This window comes from Oncorhynchus tshawytscha, linkage group LG28, assembly GCF_018296145.1.
Source record: "Oncorhynchus tshawytscha isolate Ot180627B linkage group LG28, Otsh_v2.0, whole genome shotgun sequence".
Classification (NCBI taxonomy): Eukaryota; Metazoa; Chordata; class Actinopteri; order Salmoniformes; family Salmonidae; genus Oncorhynchus; species Oncorhynchus tshawytscha.
The window spans coordinates 37,538,183-37,559,796 of NC_056456.1; the positions used below are offsets into that span (position 1 = coordinate 37,538,183).

The 21,614-nt window shown below is 43.5% G+C and overlaps 1 protein-coding gene across 1 annotated transcript; it reads right to left on the bottom strand.

Annotated features, from left to right (window-relative positions):
• Positions 1-336: 336 nt before the first annotated feature.
• Positions 337-21,414, bottom strand: fastk (Fas-activated serine/threonine kinase). The gene is made up of 11 exons (XM_042307741.1): positions 20,789-21,414; positions 14,536-15,457; positions 13,654-13,969; positions 11,155-11,342; positions 10,897-11,045; positions 9,037-9,253; positions 6,072-6,231; positions 5,859-5,950; positions 3,573-4,197; positions 3,172-3,286; positions 337-2,799 (listed from the first exon to the last, which is right to left on the bottom strand). The coding sequence occupies exons 2-11, from the start codon at positions 15,413-15,415 to the stop codon at positions 2,713-2,715; spliced, it is 2,829 nt and encodes a 942-aa protein (XP_042163675.1). The 5' UTR covers positions 15,416-15,457; positions 20,789-21,414; the 3' UTR covers positions 337-2,712.
• Between the last annotated feature and the right edge of the window lie 200 nt (positions 21,415-21,614).

Consider the following 21,614-nt stretch of genomic DNA (forward strand, 5'->3'; position numbering starts at 1 on the left):
ATTTCATATTTTTTATGAAGGGATGATCCACTCAGAAGACAGCCATTTTTTTCCCCCCCCTCCCACTGACCCTGGCTGTAATCAATTCCCCAATACCTGTCTGTATTTTGCTTAAAGTTGAACAACTATTTAGATAAGTATCCCTTTCTGAAGAATGTCTCTGCGTAAGACTTGAAGTCTATTGCAGGTAAAGCCACTTTTAAATTCTGTCAGTGATTTCACTCGAATCACAACAGCTTTCCATTTCAAGACTTGATACAGATCATTTTGTCTGTGAATTATACTTACATAAATATATCCTGACAGACGGTGCTTTTTTTCCCCATTCTTTTAATATTTTTCCATACATTTCAATAAAATCTTTTCACATCCTTCTTTCCCCAAACACACACACACATCCTCTGTACCAGCGGCATTATACCAATAAATAAATACTAACTCAACCACCTGTGCATAATACATTTATACAACCTATGGATCCTTACAAATGATAATGCATTCATTAATATATTACACACAGGTGACTCAGTTACCCTGGTCTCTATCTGGAAGGCTCCATAAACAGAACAAAGAGACAACGCTCCCAGTAATACTGGGGTGGATTAACATCACATAAGCCATTTCTGCTTTACCTTACACAGTTCAAGTGTTTGGGGTCATTCATGTATAAAGCGAATGGAGTCATATTTGTGTGGTATTGTGAAATGTTTCACTGTATGACACAATCACCTCATTCAAACGGAAATTAGGTCAGGGTACGATTTCAAATACCACTGATGGGACCAGCAGAAGGTTTTCAGAGACACTATCCACTTGTCTTTTTCATAGCAATACTCTGAGACCTTCCAATCAAATTCTCTCATTTAAACTAACCTGGGGCCTCATTTATCAAATGTGCGTATGCACGCATGCGCCACTTTCTCCCCCTTAAAGATATCTTTTTAAAAATGGTTTAATACATTTGAATTTGCTGGAAAGTGTGAGTATCTCCCAAGTACAGCTCAGGCCATGTGTACGTCTGGTGGTTGATCAACTGTATTGCACACATTGTTCTTATGGAGATGGTTTTGATGCACAAGAATTATAATGGTATATTAAAACAAAACATGATACTAATGATAACACAGATGCATTTAGTAAGGAGATCTCAGAGAAGCATGTAGCCTAATATGTTATTTTACTTTTATTATATTAGGCCTACATCTCTCCTTTTCTGACTTAACTGGTTCATTCCTGCTGCATAACTAATGAGGATACCATTTATCCATCGCTCAAAAGTAAATAGACCGGTAGCCTATTTAAAATATTTGACAGTATGGGTAGGCTACAGTAATGCTGTGCAGTAGGAGCACAACATCTTAGCCTATTAGAGCCACCAAGGCAGAAGATATAAAACACTATGTATTGATAAAATAAAATATTGAACAACAATTCATCTTCTGCATAAAAGTGTGGGCTGAAACATTTACTTTTAAAATTACTCAAAATAGACAATGTTGCATAGTGCACGGCCACGGCATTTAAAGTTTGAAAAAGTCACTGCAAGAGATGAACAGATTTGGTCTACATCTCTACAGAAATGTGATGCAACTTGCCATTGCGTTTTTCTTTCAGGAACTATCACGGCCCAGTTCCAACATCTCCAAATCATACCGTGATACCGATATCTCCAAATTGTTACCGTGAATGAGGGCATTTTCCAAGCGGGGTTGCAAAGCTCGTTCACGAGCACAAATATAGTATGGCTCTAGTTTATCAATGAAAACATATATGTATATGATGTATGTGACAGTTTGTAGGATTTGTATGGGCAACTATTTATCTTCACGTACCCCAGAATTGAGTGAGATAAATGAGGTCCCGGGTATCTAGCAATTCCCTCCTGGAAAACCTGTTTCATTGTCAATGCAGTTGGTGGAAACTCACTTGAGGAATCAAACTCCTCTCTGAATACAGTCATTCATTAAGATGTCACAAGTGAAGTGCCAAAGACAAAACAAAAGAGAGAGACTAAGTTGACGTTGGACTTCCACCACGCGTTGCTTTGTTCTGGACACAGGAAAAGCCGTTCCAGCAATTCAAAAATATATAAACACATTAAACTAGATTTATAAATGTTCATCCCTCATTAACATCCTACAGTCCATTAGTCTACATACGGTGCACCAGTATTAGAAAACACTATGAAGCCCCGTTTGTTTGTCCTGTATGAACAGTCATGCGTTACAACTGGAGTTAAACAATATAAAATTACACACCCCCCCCTCCAAACACCAGAACATTGTCATCTCTGTATGACTCTATAATAATTATAATAAACATCTTATTCCCCCCACACAAAGCCATGATTAAAACTACAACTATAGAAAAAAAAAAAAAAAGTTTTGTCATGCTACTGTGATACACTAAGAACAGTCCGTAGGCAAGATGGTCAAGAACGGTTGTGAAGTGACAATAACAAGATACCAAGCGTGGCAACATGATACTAGACATGTCATCAACTGGGTATATGGCTCGTTGCAAATAGCGTGGCGCCATTTTGATGAATGCAAGAGCAAAATTGCAACAACAAAAAAAAAAACTCTTGTTTTAGACTTTGACCAGGGTTTGTTCTCTACCCCAAACCACCCCCTTTTCCCAATCCCACCAACAACCCCCTGTCCTATCCCAAGCAGTCGCAATGGCGCACACACACACTCAAGTCTTTTGTTGTCATAAGGGGACCTCCAGGAGCTTTTTGTGGAGGTACTGCTTCACCTCCTCTATGCCATTCAGCTTCTCCAGCTCGTGATAGGGCAGCTGTGGAAGAGGAAACAAGAGGATAGAGAAAACCCAGAGAGAGATGAGTTAAACTAAACAGTGGTACGTACTACCTTATTTGGGCACAGTGGACCGTTAGTTGTCCCTGGTGCCAATTACCACTTAAATGGATGATTAAGGGAAATGTGGTTGTAAGATGGTTGAAATGAGGGTTGTTAGCAATGGAGGCAGTTGAGGGGAGGACGGCTCATAATAATGTCTGGAACGGAGCAAATGGAATGGCATCAAACCATGTGTTTGATGTATTTGATAACATTCCAGTGATCCCGCTCCAGCCATTACCACAAGTCCGTCCTCCCCAATTAAAAGGTGCCGCCAACCTCTTGTGGTTGTATGATGGAAATGGCTCACCTGCAGAATGACATATCCCAGGAGCAACAGATGACGGTCCCTCATGGCTCGGGAGCCCACCAGCACCTCAGAGTTGTGACAGTAGTGCCACTTGTCATTCACCGACATGACCACTCTGAAAGAAGAAAGTTGGATTTCGCAATTAAATAGTTATTTCTCTAATTTTGAAATAAATTACTTATCACACAAGTTACGAAAGATGGTAGACAAATACCGGTGTCTGCCATGAAGACGAGTCACGATTTTCCCAGCAAAACCATCTTTCTGAAAGTTATTTGCTAGCTAGCATTGCTCCACCAAAGAAGCATAATCAAGCGCTTCGTAGTTGGGTAGTATGTATAAAATCACTAACTACAAATCCTTGGTTCTCTATAGAACTTTCAGATCCCATCAGCACTGACCTCTTAACTTGTCGCTGGTCCCCCACTGCCCTCTCTGTGTCGGTTCGATCGGCCGGGTGCAGCCCCACGTCCCCGGCCAACCCCTCATAGAAGACAGGGAGCTCGCAGTCGGGCCCATGATTACCTGGCCCCACCTGCACCCCTCCCTCGTCCTCCAGGATCTTCCCAATAGAGAACTGGAAAAGAGAAACCGGGGCAGCTGTGGTGGATCCTCCTACCCCGGAGGCCATTGGCTGGGCTAGGCTGTCAGAGGGAGGGCTGCTGAGCGTGGAGCTGTCCTGGCTCTCCAGAGAGTGCTCCTTGGCCAGGCTGGAGTAGTAGTCAGCAGGCGTGTAGTAAGTGTTGTAGTCAAGTGGGCCCCCGCCGTTAGGGCCTGCCCTCTGGGCCGAGCCAGGGTTTTCCCCGCGCTGCATGTGGTGTGGCAGGAGGGTCACCGACTCATCCCCTCCGACGGGTCGCTGGTCCCCCCCTTCCTCTAGTGGGGCGAAGGGGGAGAACTTTTGAAAGTCTGAGGCGAGGGCCGTCACAGCCACGGATCCCTCTGGGGCTTTGTGGGAAACACCTAGGGAGGCCCCTGCCTGGATAGGGAGAACCTGGCCAGAGCTGTCAATCCACAGCAGGAAGTCTACAAAGGATTGTGAATATACAGAGGTTTAGGGTTGCAACATTTTCATTTATTTAACCTTTATTTAACTAGGCAAGTCTGTTAGGAAACAAATTCTTATTTACAATGACGGCCACCAGCCAAACCCGGACGACGGTGAGCCTATTGTACGCCGCACCCTATGGGACTCCCAATCACGGCCGGTTGTGATACAGCCTGTATTTGAACCAGGGTGCCTGTAGTGACCTCAAGCACTGAGATGCAGTGTCTTAGACTGCTGTGCCACTCGGGAGATCCATTTGACAGTAATCGTATAATTATGAAGAGTAGTCAAATAAAAAAATACCCACAAGCTTTTTTTCCTCCATCATCTGTATGCCTGACCCAGAATTAGCTCTAGAACAGTTCAAATCTATTTTTCATCATCTCTCTGGCAGACAAACACACTCCCTTTAAAAACAACTTAAGAGTAAAATAAAATAAATGATCCTTGGTTCTCTATAGAACTGTCAGATCTCATGAGAAATCAGGCCTGGGCCAAGGCTAGAAAAACACGGTTGCTGGTTGGCAGCTTGTCAGGCAATTGAGAAATAGATGTACTTCCTCAATCATGATGTAAGTTTCGTCAACATCCAGTAAATCTTTGTTAAAAAAAATGTTTAAAAAATGTAAAAAGAGGAGAAGAAATCTAAATCATTCAGACAACATTCATTCTGGTTATTGACTATGGCGATATCGTCTATATGAATGTAGCTTCTACTCTATTGAAGCCATTGGACACAATGCGCATTGTGCTTTATTGTAGCCGATAGGCCGAGTACAGATCATTGCATATTTTATCAGAAAGTAGGCTGGGCCTCTTTGAAGTCTTGCACTCTTTTTTTTTAAATCAATAAAGCCATCTTGGATAAACTTCCGCCATACCGTACCTGTCTGAAGGTTAACAATGAGGTAAGTTACCAGACCCGAACTCAGGGATGGCTAACCCTGGAGATAGATCCCTTCAATCTCAACCGAATTAGGTAGATGAAAGCTTTTCGCTTTTTTTTTGTATGTAGAATGATTTGGAAAACTCCTTAAAAGCTGGTGGAGTTGGTGCCTCTTGGGTAATTCAGGCAGATGTTTGAGGTCCTTTTACTGAACAATGAGTTTCATATGATTGTTTAGCTTTTCCAGTTTCGTGTGTAGTGTGCATAGATATTATTTTATTTAACTAGGGAAGTCGGTTAACAAATTCTTATTTACAATGATGGCCTACCCCAGCCAAACCTGAACGACGCTGGTCCAATTGTGCGCTGCCCTATGGGACTGTGATACAGCCTGGATTCAAACCAGGGACTGTAGTGACGCTTCTTGCACTAAGATGCAGTGCCTTAGACCGCTGCGCCACTCGGGAGCCCATAGACATGTAGAGTGTTGCCGTGTGTATAGATATGTAGAGCGTAATTGTTGTTTATCGATGTGTTCACACAAGCCTCATCTGCGAAAGATCGTGGTCTCAGCATTGACTGCCTGCTTAAATAAAAATGTTTCCCCTAATATTCCTCAGGTTTCTGTAATTGTACAACCCCAAAGGAGGTTACAGTACTACAGAATAAAAAAAAAATACACCATTGTGTTCAGTAACAGTCTTAAGAGTGGCCTTTGAACAAACATCAGAGCGTGTGTTAAATTCAGTGTACCTGTGTAATAACCAGGAGCCAGAACCTCGTCTTGTTTGTATCCATGCTCTCCAACCAACTGTCTGAGGGCTTCAGCAACAAGACCCCTGTAGCTGTGAAACACACAAACATACTTTGAGATTCACTGGAATTCGCAATGAAAAAAAGGCAGACGTAAATGGAAACTTTCAAAAATAGAATGCCAACTAACAGTTAGTCAACCAATCACCGTACCTGTATTTGCGGTTGACCTCGTCAGCGGTCAGCGCGTGGTCAAACATGAGCACCTTGTGCGTGTCCTGGAGCCGTGGACCGGTGTAGTCCCTGAATTCCAGCTCCACCGCCGCGTCCAACAGAGACAGGTAGCGACGCACGATCAGAGCGTAAGGGCTGTCTACAAATGGGGGGGGACAATAAAAATCGACGGAAACAAGGACATGAGCAACGGTCTAAAATCACCAAACGTGAAAATGAAGCACATCGGAGTGAGTTGAGGTATGTGGGGGTAATATTCAACTTCATGCATCAAATGTGTGTGTGTATAATATATATATATACACACACACACACACACACACACACACACACATGTATGCATCTATTTAAAAAAATATAGATATATTTCACCTTTATTTAACCAGGTAGGCTAGTTGAGAACAAGTTCTCATTTGCAACTGCGTGTACATATGTATATATACATTTAGACCTAGACTTTTTCCATATTTAGTTACGTTACAGCCTTATTCTAAATTGATTAAATTGTTCCCCCCCCCCCTCAATCTACACATAATACCCCATAATGATTTGATTTGTGTTCTGTCCTGATGCAGCAGGTGTGTTCTGTCCTGATGCAGCAGGTGTGTTCTGTCCTGATGCAGCAGGTGTGTTCTGTCCTGATGCAGCAGGTGTGTTCTGTCCTGATGCAGCAGGTGTGTTCTGTCCTGATGCAGCAGGTGTGTTCTGTCCTGATGCAGCAGGTGTGTTCTGTCCTGATGCAGCGGGTGTATTCTGTCCTGATGCAGCGGGTGTATTCTGTCCTGATGCAGCGGGTGTGTTCTGTCCTGAGGGAGCAGGTGTGTTCTACAAATCAAAAACTAAAATATCACATTTACATAATTATTCAGACCCTTTACGCAGTACTTTGTTGAAGCAGCTTCGGCAGTGATTACAGCATCGAGTCTTCTTGGGTATGACACTACAAGCTTGGCACACCTGTATTTGGGTAATTCCTCCCATTCTTCTCTGCAGATCCTCTCAAGCTCTGTCAGGTTGGATGGGATGCGTTGCTGCACAGATATTTTCAGGTCTCTCCAGAGATGTTCGATCGGGTTCAAGTCTGGGCCACACAAGGACACTCAGAAACTTGTCCCAAAGCCACTCCTGCATTGTCTTGGATGTGTGGAGCAGGTTTTCATCAAGGATCTCGCTGTACTTTGCTCCGTTCATCTTTGCCTCGATCCCGACTAGTCTCCCCTGCTACTGAAAAACATCCCCCACAGCATGATGCCACCAGGTTTCCTCCAGATGTGACGCTGGCATTAAGGTCAAAGAGTTCAATCTTGGTTTCATCAGACCAGAGCATCTTGTTTCACATGGTCTGATAGTCTTTAGGTGCCTTTTGGCAAACTTCAAGTGGGCTGTCATGTGCCTTTTACTGAGGAGTGGCTTCTGTCTGGCCACGCTACCATAAAGGCCTGGAGTGCTGGTGGAGTGCTGAAGAGATGGTTGTCCTTCTGGAAGGTTCTCCCATCTACACAGAGGAACTCTAGAGCTCTGTCAGTGACCATCGGGATCTTGGTCACATCCCTGACCAAGGCACTTCTCCCCAATTGCTCAGTTTGGATGGATGGCCAGCTCTCGAACTTCTTCCATTTAAGAATATGATGGAGGCCACTGTGTTCTTGGGGACCTTCAATGCTGCAGAAATGTTTTGGTACCCCTTCCCCAGATCTGTGCCTCGACACAATCCTGTCTCGGAGTGCTACAGACAATTCCTTCGACCTCATGGTTTGGTTTTTACTCTGAAATGAAATGTCAACTGTGGGACTTCATATAGACAGGGATGTGCCTTTCCAAATCATGTCCAATCAATTGAATTTACCACAGGTGGACTCCAATCAACTTGTAGACACAGCTCAAGGATGCTCAATGGAAACAGGATGCACATGAGCTCAATTTCGAGTCTCATAGCACTACTTATGTAAATAAGGTATGTTTATTTTTTTGAATTCCATTTGCTAAAATTAAAAATGGGGCATTGTGTGTTGGTTGCTGAGGAATTGTTTTTATTCAATCCATTTTAGGCTGTAACGTAACAAAATGTGGAAAAAGTCAAGGGGTCTGAATACTTTCTGAAGGCACTGTATACATACATTTATATGCGGATGTCACAAAGTGATATACAGAAACCCAGCCTAAAAAACCCAAACAGTTAGCAAAGCAGATGTAGAAGCACCGTGGCTAGGGGAAAAAAACTCCCTAGAAAGGAAGAAACCTAGATAAGACTCAGGCTCTGAGGGGTGGAGATTCTAAGAGTACATAGCCATTAAGGCCAGACTGTTCTTTAATTAGTCATGCAAACAGTACTCTGCTTATCTTAAATCGGCGTACGGTCATAATCGAAGTAAGCATACATCGATTAAAACATCTAGATATTGGATTTTTTGTTGTTGTTGAATTATTGTAAAAAAATAAATATATTTAAAATCAGAGTACCAGCTGTGTATTTGTTCTGTTCATAAGCTAGCGGGACCAGCACGAGGCTCCATCTTTTGCGCTAGGGATGCGAGTAAGGAAAATGTCAAAGTTTGCACATTAGAAATAGTTCACATACAAATGCTGTGTCCCAACTCATAACCAAATATACTTCCCAAACATTTATTTTGATTGGTGATTTTCTGCATTTATCAGAGTGCCATTAGGGTAGCCTGATCTCAGATGGGTCCATGGAAACTTTTAGGGAAATCGTTTTCTTGAAAAGCATGAAAACATTTTAATCAAACTATTATTATCTTAATCTGAATATTCAAAATAATCGTATTATTGAACACATGTAAACATAGTTATTTATTTATTTGTATTTATTTGTTATTTATTTATTTGAGGTTTAATTGTGTCTGAAAGGGGCCAGTCAAAAAAACAAATGAAACATAGCTGCTCTTTGATGTTGCTTGATCGCTGTGTGCGTCTCCCCACTTACTGGTGACGTTGCTGATGAAGGCGGTGGAGAAGACCTTGTGCAGCACCAGGCCAGGGAAGTGGCCCAGCTGGAACAGGGACATGAGGATGTTGACCGTGGCTAGCGGGGAGCTCAGGGCCTTTAGCTCCAGCACCACTTCTAGCTTGGAGAAGAACTGGACCTCGTTGGACGGCCGGTAGCTCATCCGGCTGAAGGGGAACACAAGCTTTTGGATTACCTTGTGGAGAAAAAAAAAGAAAAAAAAGAAGAGAGAAACCCATTATCGTGATATTACCAAGTATCGCGCGCGATAACTGCTTCAATCAAACCCATATCAACTGCATTTTCCCACCAGAGTTTCCACCAAATTGACTTGATGCAGATAAAAAAGCTGTGCGTGACGACGTAGTGCACATAAAAAAAACTTTTGCGGTTAAATTCCCACCTGCTGGGGGGTTTCTGTCACATTTTCAACTCTACTGATTGTTTTGTCACCAAAAAAAAATGCTGCCGTATAAATTTTAAAGACTCAATCATGGACACTCTTACTGACAGTTGTGGCTGCTTTGCGTGATGTATTGTTGTCTATACCTTCTTGCCCTTTGTGCTGTTGTCTGTGCCCAACAATGTACCCGTTTGTGCTGCTGCCATGTTGTAGTCACGTGGTGTCGCTACCATGCTGTGTTGTCATGTGTCGCTACCATGTTGTGTTGTCATGTGTCGCTACCGTGCTGTGTTGTCGTCTTAGGTCTCTCTCTATGTAGTGTTGTGTTGTCTCTCGTCGTGATGTGTTTTGTCCTATAATTTTATTTCATTTATTTTTAATACCAGCCCCCATCCCTGCAGGATTGCTTTTGCCTTTTTGTAGGCAGTCATTGTAAATAAGAATAGGTTCTTAACTGACTTGCCTAGTTAAAGGTCAGGTGAAATAAAAAACAATATGGGCCCACTCTGGTCTTTGTACCAGTGGAGTATCCTCAGAGGAGGAAAGGGAGGACCATCCTCCTCAGTGAACTTCAGAAACATAGTGAAAGTTTAGATAAAACTATACTAAATACATTCACGTCACCCAATAATTTATTAAAACACACTGTTTTGCAATGATCGTCTACAGTAGCCTCAACAGCACTCTGTGGGGTAGCACCATCGTGCAGCCCGAGAACAGCTAGCTTCCGTCCTCCTCTGGGTACACCGACTACAATACAAAACCTTGGAGGCTCATGGTTCTCACCCCCTTCCATAGACTTACACAGTAATTATGACAACATACGGAGGACGACCTCCAACCTTATCAGAGCTCTTGTATCATGAACTTACATGTCCACCCAATCAAAGGATCAGAGAATAAATCTAGTACTAGAAGCATAGGCTACAGCTAGCTAACTGCATGCTTTCCCGAGTCGTAGGGGGAGGGCCACACAGCATATCATCCCATAACTCCCAAGTTGACTTCGATATGCTGGTAGTATATCAATATTTGTGCATACAGTTTACACCACAATTAATTTTATCGATACAAAAAGACCACCGTGTCTAACATATTTTGTTTTGTTTCAAATCAGGTCTTTAGTGACATATTTTTTATCCAACATGTACTTTACTCACATAAAAAAGGTTGGATGGAAACCTGGTTATTGATAGCTTCTACTATGGAGTAGTGGCCACCCTTTACACTCTAGAATGCCTTTCAAACCAATCAGAAACAAGAATTCAACAATGCCATGGTATAAGAACCCATCACGTGTGTAAATAAACAACACTTTATTTCAGGTGTAATAGCCCTCATACAGCCCAATAATAACCAACAAACACTGTACCCGAGTCGCTCAACAGCTGTTTAAACATAAGACAGAGATTTTGTAGATGAGTGGGACACCTTACCTTGCTATCCAGGTATTCTCCCTTCTTGACCAGGAAATCAGCGATGGTGTCGAGGAGTCGAGTCTCTCTGAGCCGGTGGCGGGCGATGTATTTGGCAATGAGGGCCATGGTGTATGGGGTTATGCTGTCTACTTTTTTAGGCAGCTCCTCTATTAGGAAAAGACCAGGTTATCTTGGGAATGATAGAAAGATGGAGGAAGCGACAGATTAAAACAGCTGTCAGAGAATGGCAGAAGAGCAGAGGAGAGGAAAACTCACCAGCCAGGCTGCACACAAACCTCTCCTGTCTGTTCTGGTAGAATAGGTGGGAGCTGAAGATGATCTCCAGGCTCTTGTTACTAGCCTCGCGTACGCAAGTAGCCAGCATCTCGTCCAGCAGCGCCATCTCCTGGTCGCGCACGCCACTTACGCTAGCCAGTGTGTGCTTGACCAGTCGGAGGATCTTCCTGTTGGTAGGTTGTGCGGGACAATGGTGGAATTTGGTATCATGATAACATCCATTATCGCGATATTACCAAGTATCGTGATACTAATTATACTAAACAAAAATATAAACGCAACATGTAACGTGTTGGTCCCATGTTTCATGAGCTGAAATACAAGATCCCTGAAATTTTACATACGCACAGAAAGCTAATTTCTCGACATTTTTTGGCACAAATGTGTTCATGTCCCTGTGAGCATTTCTCATTTGCCAAAGGCACATGACAGTCCACTTTGAGTTCACCAAAAGGCACCTAAAGACTATCAGACCATGAGAAACCAAATTCTCTGGTCTGATGAAACCAAGATGGAATGCATTAGCCTGAATGCCAAGCGTCACGTCTGGAGGAAACCTGGCAAGATCCCTACCGTGAAGCATGGTGGTGGCAGTATCATGCTGTGGGGATGTTTTTCAGCGGCAGGGACTGGGAGACGTCAGGATCGAGGCAAAGATGAACGGAGCAAAGTACAGAGATCCTAGATGAAAACCTGCTCCACACAGCCAAGACAATGCAGGAGTGGCTTTGGGACAACTCTCTGAATGTTCTTGAGTGGCCCAGCCAGAACCTGGACTTGAACCCAATCGAACATCTCTGGAGACCTGAAAATAGCTGTGCAGCGACACTCCCCATCCAACCTGACAGAGATTGAGGATCTGCAGAGAAGAATAGGAGAAACTCCCCAAATACAGGTGTGCCAAGCCTGTAACGTCATACCCAAGAAGACGCAAGGCTGTAATCGCTACCAAAGGTGCTTCAACAAAATACTGAGTAAAGGGTCTGAATACTTGTGTAAATGTGATATTCTAGTTTATGATTTGTAAAAAATTTGCAAACGTTTTTTTTTTTTTTTAAACAGTTTTTGCTTCGTCATTATGGGGTATTGTGATGTCATTATGGGGTATTGTGTGTAGATTGATGAGGAAGAAAACAATGTAATCAATTTTAGAATAAGGCTGTAACTTAACAAAATGTGGGAAAAGCGTTGTGGTCTGAATACTTTCCGAAGGCACTGTAGTTTGAGAACTTGGCAGTACGTCAAACCGGCTTCACAACTGCCACAGGAACTGATGAAACTGTGGGTTTGCACAACTGAAGAGGTTCTGCAGTGTCAGAAACCGTCTCAGGGAAGCTCATCTGCGTGCACGTCGTCCTCACCAGAGTCTTGACCTGACTGCAGTTTGGCGTCGTAACGAACTTCAGTGGGCAAATGCTCACCTTTGATGGCCACTGGCACGCTGGAGAAATATGTTCTTCACAGATGAATCCTGGTTTCAATTGTACCGGGCAGACGTATGGGCAAGTGGTTCTGATGTCAACGTTGTGAACAGAGGTGGCGGTGGGGTTATGATATGGGCAGGCATAAACTACAGACAATGAACAAATTACATTTTATCGATGGCAATTTGAATGGGCTGATATTTTGACGAGATCCTGAGGCCCATCGTCGTGCCATTCATTCGCATTTATCACGTCCCTTTTCAGCATGATAACGCACAGCCCCATGTCGCAAAGATCTGTACCCAATCCCTTGAGGCTGAAAATGTCCCAGTTTTTCCATGGCCTGCACACTCAGACATGTCACAACATTGAGCATGTTTTGGATGCTCTTGATCGACAGCGTGTTCCAGTTCCCGCTAATAACCAGCAACTTTGCACAGTCATTGAAGAGGAGTGGGAAAACATTCCACAATCAACAGCATGAGAATGAGATGTGTCACGCTGCATGAGGTAAATGGTGGTCACACCAGATATTGACTGTTTTTTTTTTGCTCCACACCCCTACTTTAAAAAAAAAAAATGTAAGGTTACTTTGACCAACAGATTAATATCTGTATTCCCAGTTATGTGAAATCCATAGGGCCTAATAAAATGTATTTTCAATTGACTGATTTCCTTAATGAAATGTAACTCACTCAATTCTTTGAAATCGTTGCATTTATATTTTTGTTCAGTGTACTAAGTATCACCATAAATGCTTTCATCACAATAACTGACATTTAAAATTACACTCAGGAACAGATCACACCTAGATTGTGTTCAGTAAACAAAAATGGGATAAAAGGTTTTAAAAACAGAGGTAGTACCTCTGTAAGGCATGTGCAATAAGAATACTATGTTATTTTTGAAAACATTTCCTCCATTTATGACTATCGATAGTGACCTAGTCGTACTGCATAACTCTCATTTCCTCTACTTGGATGGCCTCTTACAAACAAGAAAACATTTGTCTATTTTACCATGAATGGGAAATCAACCGTCATCCCAACCCTACCTGTTGGCCAGGAGCTGTTCCGGGTTGGGTGGTATATTGGCCACGATCTCGGCCGTTGCAGCGTCGCTGGATTGCAGCGAGCGCCACTTGAGGCGGTAGTAGGAGAGCAGCAGGAAGAGGGTCTGCGGGTGACGCTCCCGCTCCAGGTTCTTCTCCAAGCCCGCCAGGCAGGCCTCGGTGAGCGGGTGCTGGCTGCTGGGGTGCAGCTTCATGCTGGAGCTGAACACCATGGACACGTCCTTCTGGTTAAACTGGCCCAGTCGTGATTGGGACTCAGCCTCCAGCACCTGCACTACCCGCGAGTCGCTGGGAAGGCCTGGAGGAGGCGGGAGGTTTAGGGTTTATTTGGCTTACTTAATTAATTTATTTTTCAAGTAATGTAAGTCAGTTTAATATTCCAGACAAGTGCATTCAGTTTTTTTTTATATGTACACAAATTATTTTCATATCTATATTCGATACCAAGTGAATACACATATAAAGTAGTAGATGCCATTTCACATATCCTACATAATATAAAATACATTGTACTAAAAACACCTGCAGATCATACACTAGCAATATGAAAAAGATCACTTTCACACTCCCAACAAATCCAAGTATGGGAAACAGAGCTGCCTCCATGCGATCACCTAGACTCACCTAGCGCAGCCACAGATCACCTAGACTCACCTAATGCTGCCACAGATCACCTAGACTCACCTAATGCTGCCACAGATCACCTAGACTCACCTAATGCTGCCACAGATCACCTAGACTCACCTAATGCTGCCACAGATCACCTAGACTCACCTAATGCTGCCACAGATCACCTAGACTCACCTAATGCTGCCACAGATCACCTAGACTCACCTAATGCTGCCACAGATCACCTAGACTCACCTAATGCTGCCACAGCGTACAGGCAGTTGACAATGCTGAAGTTGTCAAACTTGGCACAGTCCCTCACAATGGAGTCGCACAGCGTCTGGAAGTCCTGGTGCTCCAAGATCTGTCGACCTTCATTCTCCACTCTTTCTCCTCCACTGACTCCGGGAGAGGGAACCAGGGCTGTATCCGAGCCACCTCCGCCGCCCCCTCCTCCTCCTCCTCCAACCCCAGCCCCGGCCTGTAGTAGCTGGCCGATCTTCTGCAGTGCGATGGGGTAATGGTTGTGTGAAATCTTGCCTGGGTTCTGCGTCACCCAGCGCAGCACCTCGTCCGCTCTCCGCGAGCGTTCGATCAGCCTCTTCATGGTGAAGAAGGTGTCGTAGCTCATCTTCTCGTGGATGAAGTTCCACGTCTTCTTCTTGTTGTTGCCGGCGGCGCCAACAGTGCCGTGGTGGTGCAGGTGGGCATGTGTCTGGTAGTGGGGATGCGGGGGGAGGGGTGGAGGTGGAGGAGGGGCCATGTGTGGGTGGGGATGGTAGTGTTGGTGGTGGTGACTGTGAAAGTGGGGCCCCCGGTGAGGGTCAGGGCGCCCCTGGTAGATGGGCGGGTAGCTGGGAGGTGGAGGAGGCACGTGGTGGGGATGTTGGTGTGGTGGGAGATGGTGGTGGTGGGGGTGGTTCTCCAGCATGGGCAGACCTCCACCCCCCAGGCCCGGCCGGCGTCCAGGCTTTCCTCCTCCACCACCACCTACTGCGCTGTACAGGCGGGTAGTGTACATGCCGGCGAGGGCAAGAGCGAGGGCGCTAAGGCGGCAGGCGTGTCGCTGGCAGAGGGGCGAATGGATTATGCTTTCGCAGCTCAGGAGGCCTGGGCTGGAGGACAGCCACAGCATACTACACAGGCTAGTACACCGCTGAGGCACTGCAGACTACACCTACAGGGAGAGAGGAAGGGGTGAAAAGGGAAAGAATTTACTAAACAAAACACACATTCCAAATGAGAATCTGTGTGAGAATACCTGGAGATTCCCATTGTGCGCACACACACACACACACACACACACACACACACACACACACACCTAAGTGCAAAGCAGTACAGTGACATCAAGTAAATGATTCAAACACAGCACAGGAAACAAGAAAATAGACATTAATGAAAACAAATAGGCTACATTGAGATGAAAACCTTCCTTGAAGGCTGTTCAGACCAAGATCAAAAACTCAGTTGAGCGTGTCAGGACGGATTCATAGATCTGGAAGAACTCTTGTCTCTTCATCAGATGGCATGTTCACGTTCTTCATGTTTGGCTGCACGCTCATCTTGTCTTTCCCTGTTGCTCCAATTTTGCCTTTACTTTACGGGATTCACCCCACTAACAACGGTAGCGCCCTTTTCCATCAGCCTCTCTCGCTCTGTCCGGATTTCCTCCTCCTCCAAAGCAGTACCGATCAAGTCTGACTACTGCATTCGGATGGCCAGATGTCATAATGCTTTGCAATGACGAGCGGATTTGCTTTTGTACATTAATCTAGTTAAATCTAGCAGCTCACAAGTAGGGTTTTCCACAAATGCTTCCAACGTAAAGTCCACGGCTTTATTTTTTATTAGCCTGTGTGTTCATGCAACTTTCAAAACTATTCCACAAAATCTAATAACCTCTCAGGGTGGATGTCAGTGACTACCACATAAGTGTCTTTTGAATATCTTGGCACAGCAGAGCATCAGATTAGGTGACTAGAGCAACTACCATACTCATGGAAAACTAAATCCCGGACGAACACCCATTTCCCAGCAAGAAAAACAAATAATGTCGCAAACAGTCACTGACAACAACCAAAACAGGTGGGTTTTTAGGAGGGGTTCTGAGACACTCATGGGGGTGTCCACTGAAAGCAACAAGTGGAACTGAATTAGATCCTTTGTTCGTACCCCCCGCAGGGCAATTGAACTTAACCCAGAGGCTGCTCCAAGACACCGCCAGCGGAGAAGAGGTCATCTAGTCCAACTCAGGAGGCGTGCACAACATCCACCGCTTCCGAGTAATTTACTCGCAAATGTTCCGTCCCTGGACATTAAAGTAGAGCTCAGGGTAAGGATCTCCTTCCACAGAGACATCAGGGACAGTAACATTTTCCGTTTCACGGAATCGTGGCTCTCTCTGGATATACTGTCCCCGGCCATGCAACCAGCTGAGTTCAGTAAATAGTGCAGACAGGAATAAAGAACTCTCCGGGAAGAAGAAAGGCGGTGGTGTACGTTTCATGATTAACTACTCATGGTGTGAATGTGATAATGTACAGGAACTAAAGACCTTTTGTTCACACGACCTAGAATACCTCACAATCAAATGCCGACCGTATGACCTCCCCAAGAGAATTCTCTTGACTTGATTATTCATGTCATTCTTTAGTGCGTTCTCAAATGGACATTGTTAATTCTGGCTAACTACTTCTATTTCAGAGTGCAGAGTAACTTGTGAATTTACAAACGCTCAACACCTGTTGAATATGGCCTGTGTCAGTATACACCCCCCCCCCAAAAAGACTTCATTAAATTGTTGCCAGCAGCACAGTTAGTCACCAACGATCTGAATAACATGAAAACAGCCTAACCAGCTCTGCTAGGGTGAGTAAATTGGTCAGAGTGAGGTGTTCTCTCATGTGTCCAGAAGTAACTAGCTGACGTTAGCCAGTTGGCAGTCAAGCACCCAAGCTGTTGTAAGGTCAGAACGCTCGATCAACCCCACTCCTCAGCCAGAGTGCGTTCTGAACTCCCCGAGAGCGAAGCGATCAGAATTTACGAACACAACGAAAATCGTAAAAATGTGTAGCTAGTCATTTGTTATGCTAACAAACTAGCAAGAGGTTGCATAGCAACAACATCAACTTCCAGTAGACAGGTAAAGCTCTGGTACGCGCAAATAAAACGATACCGTTCACTAAAATGAACTCATAGTATATACTCATTAAGTATGTAGTATACAGTATGGGTTATCAAAAAGAAAGGTGGCCCAAGGCACTTCATATAATAAATAAAAATGACTTTATTTGTGTGGCATGTTCAATGAAAAAAAATGTCCAATGAACATGCCATAGAAATAAAGGCATTTAAATGTATTATACGAAGAGTGCCTTGGTCCTTCTTTTTGATAACCAATTTACCCCTTTTAAAAAAAAGAGCCCCTTCTGTCTACCAAAATCTACTATTGTGTACCTTAGCAACGCTTCCCTTCCTCTTTCATTCTACATGTTAGTATGGGTATTTGAACACAGCTATGGAATCACTGGTCACTTTAATAATGTGTACATACCGTTTTACGGTTGAGCCTCACGAGCCAGATGAAGCTAGCTGGCTGCTTATAACGTTTGGGCAACAAACGGTTAAGTTGCTGACTGGCTATTTTCATGAACTGAAGTTAAATTTCAATAGGCGAACAACAAGTGGCAACTGAGCTAATATTTACAAAGATTCTTAAATCATTGCTAAAAATAATGAAAATGACTGCAGGTTTACTGGTCATTGTTTTCAGGCTGGTTGTATTGGTGCTAGCTAAGTACCAAGCTAAAGCTAGCTACCCCAGAAGTTGCGGTCAAACAAATTATACTTTATTACCAATGCGGTATTGTAAACACATCGTTCGTGGCCGGTGTTTGTTTTCAGACTTTCTTGTACAACTTTGACAGTGCTACTGTATCTTTTTTGACATGCAAAGACAAACGGCGTTCCATAGTATGTATGTGGTGAAGCTAATAGCAGTGACGCTATTACTATGCAACTATGGTAGGGAAACATCTGAAAAATAACGCACTTGGCAGTGTGTACCGGTGCTCGACCAGTCTGGCGAAAGCCAACGTCACCCACAACAGAGAACAGTTGATTATCAAGGGCAATGAATTCCATTATATGGTCTTTAATGGATTTCTCCTTTGAGTTGTCTCGCTGAAATATTGTTACTCTTTCAAATGACTGTTCGATCCACACAGCAGACATTGGGGGCTAGTTTGAGAACGCTGTTGCAGGTATAGAGCAAAATGTTACGTGGCGCCATTATATAATGTACCTACGTTATATAGGTATGCACGTCAGCCTTAACATCGGTTTTGCACATCGGGGCGTTAAACTAGACAGCGGCTGATACCGATGTTGGCATTTTTTTTTAGCTAATTTCGTCCGATTCCAATATGTTAACCGATATATCGTGCATCCCTAGTGTGTATTGTTGTAAATTGTTAGATTTCGCTACACCCGTAATAACATCTGATAAATATGGTAATGTGACCAATTTGATTTGAAAAGACATTCACAAAATTTTCCCAAGAGGCAAACAAAAGAAAACACACCAAACTTAGACAGGAAGAAAATCTAAGTTGATCAAAACAAAAATAGGGATGAGCAGACAAAGGCATGTTGTTTTCTAGAACTCAAATAGGGCACACCAACTAAAAGGTGTTGACCCTCCACTCCTCTCAAGACAACTGGAGCACTTGGGCCAGCCACTTAAATAGCACCTGGGCCAGCTCAGGTGAAACACCTTCCGACTAATGAGATGGACAAGCCAGCACAGGTGTAACACATACTGACTAACGAGATGACTGCCCATGTGCTATACATGATAAAGGTCCAACCTCAACATAAACAGAAAAAAACAAAACCTGTAACATCTACCATTTTTCCATTGCAATAATGAGGTCCGACTGAGTTTTGTCTGATATATGGGAAGCTTCACTGACAAAATGAGGTGAGTTATGGGATCTGTCCCAAATGGCCCCCCTTTTCTTTATGTAGTGTACTTCTTTTGACCAGGGAAACACAGAATAGGGTGCCATTTGGGATGCACAAATGGGAGTACAACGATAAACCATCCAACTCAGACGGTGAAGGACTAGGCTGTGGGCTAAGAGACTAATTCTATCGACCATAGACTAGTCTGCAGACTCTGCATTCACAACAGGTCACAGGTAGCCTGCAGCTAGAGGGGGAGAGGGTGAATCCCTCTAAAACAAAGAATGGGGATAAGGGAGGGGAGACCAAGAACCATTCTGAAAATGTGTTAGTGTACACCTGATTGGTGTAACCACCACACCAACTAGACATGTTTGTTAAATGTTTCGTAACGTGAAAATGTAGGCCACTCAATTGTAATTGTCACATGCGCTGAATACATCAGATGTAGACCTTACCGTGAAATGCTTACTTATAAGCCCTTAACCAACAAGGCTAACAAGGTTGAATAGTACCAAGTCAATGTAAGGGGATATAGCTTAGTTGAGGTAATATGTACATATATTGTACATACATGTACATACATATTACCTGATTTATGCATAAATAAACAGCGAGTTGCAGCAGTGTAAAAACAGAGGGGGTGGGTCAACAGTCAAGGTAGCCATTTGAGTAGCTGTTCAGCAGTCATGTGTTCACTCATTGGTCAACGAGAGACAAACTGTCAGCTTTATAATCTGTCATAGGCAAAAGTACTACTTCTAATATTTCTTAATCCTACAAGTATGCCACGTCCAAATACAGATTTTATAGCTGATCATTAAACATGTTGACAGGGCAGTATCTTTAGTTGGGCCTAGAATAGAGTATTCAGTTACATTGCAGTAATGTTAGTTGAGTACAGAGTCAGTAAAAAAAAAAAAAATCCCATTCGTATACCCAACCTCCCCCCGAAGTAAATTTGAACAGGTGACTAACCAAATTTGCCCTACAGCATAAGGAATGTTCCCACTCAACCTTTGACGATTTCCCTCAACTAACTACTAATGCCATTGTTAGTTGAGCTATCCTGAAAACAAAAACACCCAAATGTCTGCAAAAAATCTAAGCGTAGGATATCTAGCATGTTTTAGTCAACTAGTTAGCTACGGTATATGTAGCTAACTAGTTAGCAGTAGGACGCTAAATGTTTAAGGCTGCAAATCTAACAAATCAAAGTCAAATTGCATTTATCACATGCGGCGACTAGAACGGGTTACACCAGTGAAATGTGTAAATCATTCAAATTTAGTTAGCTACATAACATTTCCACTGATACTTGCAACACTAACTACTACTAGCAGGGGAAAATCTGCCATTGGCAACAAGTGTCTAAGGGCCGGGGGACATTTCAGATAGTAAGGATAGTTAACTAGGACGGCTACAAGGCGTCAACTGGCCCTGCTACCTAAAACCATCATTTAAAAAAAAAAAAAAAAAAGCAATGGGATTAATATGGTAAACAAGTTAGCTACAATGACAATCACGAACATGTACTTACATGTTTGTCAACGCAAGAGGAATATCCTGATGGGTGTTGCCGTTGAGTATCTCACTGGGAGCAATGACAGTCAGTCTGTCATCTGACCGTGACACTCCCAAGAAGTTAAGCGAAACATAGGAGTGACAGCCAGCCCGTCAATTAAAACGTTCACTATATCGGTTGAGCATTTTAACTAATTTACCAAATTTAATTAGCTAGTTAATCGTGGAATACTGTATTTCTTTGGTCATGGACGTCCATTGCAATGACACCGTTTTTTTGCAAACTGTCTTGACCTAGGTTTCAATTCGCCTCGCTCTGTCCTCTCTATCCAGGAGCGGATATGGGTTGGTATTATTGACAATGCGTTTGACTTATTCACACTGACACAATATATTATTTTCCCTGGTAGCTCGGACGCACCTACACCGGAAATCGTTTTAAAACGATTGACGACATTTGCCGCAAGAACTGTATTCGGTTTCTCGTCCTCTCATTCTTCACTAGCCGCACTGGTGTCGGCCATCTTCCCAGCATGCAACTTTTTTGGTCTTCTTCTGTTGACGGCTAATGCCAACATTTGGTTCATTTACAGCAAAGATTATGGAAATACTGACAAGATGTGCATGTCTCTCCGCCCTAACAATGGGAGTCGTTGTCCACAAAGTTGCCCAGTGGGCTGTCTAGCTCCCGCCTATCCTTTATTTGGATTGGTGGATCTCTTATTATTGTCACCCTCTTTTGAATATTCGAGGATTATTGACGTCAACCACATGTATTTAAGGGAGAGATGCTATCCTACTAGCCTCATCTAATCCATAGCCATCTCGAGACAGTGCTGATG

What these genes read in the sequence shown, in the direction of transcription:
- fastk (XM_042307741.1), bottom strand. Translation starts at nt 15,415, where the DNA reads ATGCTGTGGCTGTCCTCCAGCCCAGGCCTCCTGAGCTGCGAAAGCATA. An exon ending in GTTTGTGTGCAGCCTGGCTG is followed by an intron (nt 11,046 to 11,154) that starts GTGAGTTTTCCT and finishes TTTTCCTAATAG; the next exon opens with AGGAGCTGCCTAAAAAAGTA. An exon ending in GACCAGCGACAAGTTAAGAG is followed by an intron (nt 3,287 to 3,572) that starts GTCAGTGCTGAT and finishes TTCTTCTTTCAG; the next exon opens with AGTGGTCATGTCGGTGAATG.